The sequence below is a fragment of the Chrysochloris asiatica genome, unplaced genomic scaffold (assembly GCF_000296735.1).
Source record: "Chrysochloris asiatica unplaced genomic scaffold, ChrAsi1.0 scaffold00079, whole genome shotgun sequence".
NCBI lineage: Eukaryota > Metazoa > Chordata > Mammalia > Afrosoricida > Chrysochloridae > Chrysochloris > Chrysochloris asiatica.
In genome coordinates this window covers 5,503,166-5,505,867 of record NW_006408597.1, presented here as the reverse complement: position 1 = coordinate 5,505,867, position 2,702 = coordinate 5,503,166, and the positions used below count along the sequence as shown (strand labels likewise).

Sequence of the window (2,702 nt, the reverse complement as noted above, 5' to 3'; positions counted from 1 at the left end):
GAGACTAAAAGAAAGAGGGAAAGCAAGGAAAAGCTTCCTGACAGCACCTGAACAGGCTTCTTTCGATGCCATCAAAATTCTCCAAGTCAAGCTGGCCCTGTCCCTCCATGGAGACTAAGCCAGATGACAAACCACCCGTGTTATTTATTAGATATACCCATTATCCATCAATTCATCAATCAGCAGGTTTATTGAGTACCCTACCGGGTTTCACAAAACTGATCAATTTATTTTAATTACATCCAGCTTTCATGCAGTCGAGCCTAGTAAACACGAGGAGCGCTCACTCCTCACTTGGAAATGGATGAGAGGAATTGCTGGTCCTTGCAATCCTGCACCGACCACAGCCCATGCTGACTAGCGCCATGGGCTGCCCTTCACTGCTGGTGATGGTGTCACTGACCTGCTGTCAATAATAGGATGGGCTTTCCGTTTTCTCAGACGCAGCGATCAATCGGCGTGGGTCCAGCCGTATTCTAGACCCCTGTCCAGTGATATGGATTTCTCTAGTGGGCAAGCAGGGCAAGAGGTACAGACGGGAGCCCCCAACCCCTCCCCAGATCAGGGCTCCTCACCCATCTCCTCAGCACATAGACAGCTGGACTCTTCCAGGATCTCTGTTTCTCATGCACTGGCTCTTGTGGCCCTTGTGGCCCTATTGTTTATTTTCAAGAAGAACTTGTACATATATTGTAAGTGAAGAGCTCTTAGACTTGCTGAGGTGGAATCAATCATCAGGCTTGGTCTCTGGGTACTGCAGGTGAGAAGCCAAGAATGTAGGAAATGGGGTGACCACACTGCCCTGGGCAGTGCCCAGTGGCACCTGTTCACCAGCCCAGGCCCAGGCCTCAGAGGATGCTCCTGACACTTCAGAATCTCAGGACCTGTGTGGTTCCCCAGGGCAAATTCTGTATTTCACTACAAACTGAATGAAGAGGTCTGTGCATTTTTAAGGTTAATTAATTCATTTCTAACCCCCCACCTCCTTAGCCATTTTGTTAGGTCAACCTACCCTCCATAACTCCAATATTCTCCACTTGACTAACATCAAGTTCAGGGTCACGACACAGACATGAAGATACACTTGACTTGAGGATTTGAATGCTGGATGGAGTTCTACCTCCCAAAGAGTACCAACAACACACTCTCATTCCCTTCACCTGCCGCACAGTTTCTTCCAACTCTCTTGTTTCTAGATCTAAGGAGCCCGGCTGGAAAAATGGTTAAGTGTTCAGCTGCTAGCCATAAGGTCAGTGGTTTGAAGCCAACAGCCACTCCACAGAAGAAAGATGTGACAGTCTGTTTCCATAAAGATTTTCAGCCTTGGAGACTCTAGGGGGCAGACAGACTTTTCACTCTGTCCTACAGGCTTGCTATGTATGAGTCAGAATCCACTCAATGGTGATGGGTTGGGTTTGGTTTTGGTGGCAAAGTGGTTAAGCTGCTGATAGAAAGGTAGGCAGTTTGAACCCACCAGTCTCTCCACTGGAGAAAGATGTCTGCTTCTGTAACGTCTGTCGTTGTCGAGTGCTGTGAAGTCAGTTCTGACTCAGCAATCCTGCATAAGGTTTCCAAGGAGCATGTTGGTGGATTTGAAACAACCTTACAGTTAGTAGTCTAGGGTTTATCCTGTAAGACTAGAAACCTCATTACAGCCTTGGGAACCTAGGGGGACCTCTGTCTATAGGCGCAACTTCGCAGCAACCGGTTTGATTTTTGGCTTGGTTTTTAGATATCAAAGGCCAAGGTTGTCGGTGGGGTTGGTTAGCTAAGTCATTTGGCAAGACTGGTTTTTGCAACAGTGAATTCACCTGTTTGGCTCTCTGTGTCTGTCCTTGTGCGTGCCTCTCTGTCATCTGTCTTCCTGCAGGGAAAGTCGCTGGCGGGCAAACGCCTCACGGGCCTGATGCCGTCCTCCTGACAGTCCCACCCACTGGGCCCGGGCCTGCAGACCACTCAGGCAGGCGGCGGCGCTCTACATCCGCGGAGAGAGTGTCCTTGAGGAGCGAGCTGGTCACTGTGAAGGAGAAGGAATGAGGGAGATTTGGTGGGTAAACAGGGACACTGGAAAAACAAAGTCCATGGAGCCTGGGGCCAGCCCCATAGAGGCTCCTGTTTACAACACTCTCTTCCTTGTACAGTTGTGCTTGGACACTCTGTCCTCCATGAGGTCCTGGTTCTAGCTCATTCAGGGCCGAGCACCTTGTGAGGTTCCTGTTGTGACAACTGCTTGCTATCAGATTCTTACTCTCTCACGCCTCCCACTGTCTGATGGTCACACCTCCCGGCAAATGCAGCAGGGAAGAGCTGGCCCTGAGCACATTCAGTATTATGTGCCACCTCCCCACCCTCTCTGGGGCACCCACAGCACTCACTATGGTCCCAGCTACCTTCTGCTTCCCCCACACCTCTCTGGCCACCTGCTATCGGAAGCCTGCACGAGGCACTTGGAAAGGTCCCAGACATAGCTTCGGCTCTGAAGCAACCTTCTTGATTGCTGTATTTCAGTCCTTGGCATCTTTGGAAGCCAGCTTTTAGCAGGGGTCTCCACAGGCGTGTCAGCTGCCCTCTGGTGCTGCCCAATGCCCAGCACCAGAGGAAGACACAAGAGTTTGTTGGTTAACAGCATGGAGGTTTTGGTGACCACTGGTTTAAAAAATAGTACTTTGTTATTTCTTTCTGTTTTTGCCCCTCACACCTTG

The 2,702-nt window shown here is 50.1% G+C and overlaps 1 protein-coding gene across 1 annotated transcript in view; it reads left to right on the top strand.

Moving 5' to 3' along the window:
- Positions 1-2,040, top strand: part of RGS6 (regulator of G-protein signaling 6) — an 833,734-nt gene extending 831,694 nt beyond the window's left edge. The window contains exon 17 of the mRNA XM_006865561.1: positions 1,871-2,040. Within this exon, the coding sequence (XP_006865623.1) occupies positions 1,871-1,921 (51 nt within the window). The 3' untranslated portion in view covers positions 1,922-2,040. The remainder of the gene's footprint in view (positions 1-1,870) is intronic.
- The last annotated feature ends 662 nt before the right edge of the window (positions 2,041-2,702 follow it).